Consider the following 1,662-nt stretch of genomic DNA (forward strand, 5'->3'; position numbering starts at 1 on the left):
ATGATTCTGTGATTCCATGATTCTATAATTCTATGATTCTGTGATTCTATGATTCTGATTCCATGATTCCATGATTCCGTGATTCTGTGATTCTCTGATTCTATAATTCTATGATTCTATGATATAATTGCTTATAAAGCTTATAAAAATTAGAAAAACCCCAAAAAACTAAGAAGAATCTTGAGGCACCATCCTGAACTCTGGCATCCCTTGTTCCCACCCAGCTGATTCTATTATTCCATGATTCTATGATTCTATGATTCTATGATTCTATAATTCTATGATTCTATTATATAATTGCTTATAAAGCTTATAAAAATTAGAAAAACCCCCAAAAAATAAGAAGAAATCTTAAGGCACCACCCTGAACTCTGGCATCCCTCCTTCCAACCCAGCTGATTCTATTATTCTCTGATTCTCTGATTCTCTGATATTACTGCTTATAAAGCTTATAAAAACTAGAAAAACCCAAAAACCTAAGAAGAATCTTAAGGCATCACCCTGAACTCTGGCATCCCTTGTTCCCACCCAGCTGATTCTATTCTGATTCTCTGATTCCATGATTCTCTGATTCCATGATTCTATGATTCTCTGATTCTCTGATTCTATGATTCTGTGATTCCATGATTCTGATTCCATGATTCTATGATTCTCTGATTCCATGATTCTCTGATTCCATGATTCCATGATTCTCTGATTCCATGATTCTATGATTCTCTGATTCCATGTTTCTATGATTCTGTGATTGCATGATTCTATAATTTTATAATTCTCTGATTCTATGATTCTGTGATTATACGATTCTATGATTCCATGATTCCATGATTCTATGATTCTGTGATTCTATGATTCCATGATTCTATGATTCTGTGATTCTATGATTCTGTGATTCTATGATTCCATGATTCTATGATTCTGTGATTCCATGATTCCATGATTCTATAATTCTATAATTCTCTGATTCTATGATTCCATAATTCTATTATTCTATGATTCCATGATTCTCTGATTCTATGATTCTATGATTCTATGACTCTATTATATAACCACTTATAAAGCTTATAAAATCAGAAAAACTCCAAAAAGCCTAAGAAGAAATCTTAAGGCACCACCCTGAACTCAGGCATCCCTCGTTCCAACCCAGCTGATTCTCTGATTCTATGATTCTATGATATAACTGTTTATAAAGCTTATAAAAATTAGAAAAACTCAAAAAAACCTCGAAGAAATCCTAAGTCACCCCCCGACCTCTGGCACCCCCTGTTCCCCCCCAGCTTCCCGGGAAGAGGGGCTTTGGCCCCGCGGGCTGGACGGTGCAGGCCAAGATGGAGGTTTACCTGTGGCTGGGCCTCAACAAGCAGCGCAAGGACTTCCTGAGTGGCCTCCCCTGCGGATTCGAGGAGAAGAAAAGCCCCCGGGGACAAAACCTGCCCTCCTTCCCCCCACTCAGCCTCCTCTACACCAGTAAGGGTTTACTGACCCAAAACCTGACCCCAAACCTGCCCTCCTTCCTCCCACTCAGCCTCTTCTACACCATTAAGGGCTTCCTAACCCTGACTCCAAACCTGCCCTCCTTCCCCCCCTCAGCCTCCTCTACACCAGTAAGGGCTTCCTAACCCCAAAACCTGCCCTCCTTCCCCTCCCTCAGCCTCCTCTACACCA

At 40.1% G+C, this 1,662-nt stretch overlaps 1 protein-coding gene across 1 annotated transcript in view; it reads left to right on the forward strand.

Annotated features, from left to right (window-relative positions):
* Positions 1–1,273: 1,273 nt before the first annotated feature.
* LOC113980946 (otoferlin-like) overlaps positions 1,274–1,662 on the forward strand; it is a gene marked incomplete at its 3' end in the record, with an annotated part of 6,511 nt that continues 6,122 nt past the window's right edge. Inside the window, exon 1 of the mRNA XM_027708178.1 lies at positions 1,274–1,464. Within this exon, the coding sequence (XP_027563979.1) occupies positions 1,326–1,464 (139 nt within the window). The remainder of the gene's footprint in view (positions 1,465–1,662) is intronic.

The sequence above is a fragment of the Neopelma chrysocephalum genome, unplaced genomic scaffold, assembly GCF_003984885.1.
Source record: "Neopelma chrysocephalum unplaced genomic scaffold, ASM398488v2 Primary Assembly neopelma1_95702, whole genome shotgun sequence".
In the NCBI taxonomy this organism is placed as follows: domain Eukaryota; kingdom Metazoa; phylum Chordata; class Aves; order Passeriformes; family Pipridae; genus Neopelma; species Neopelma chrysocephalum.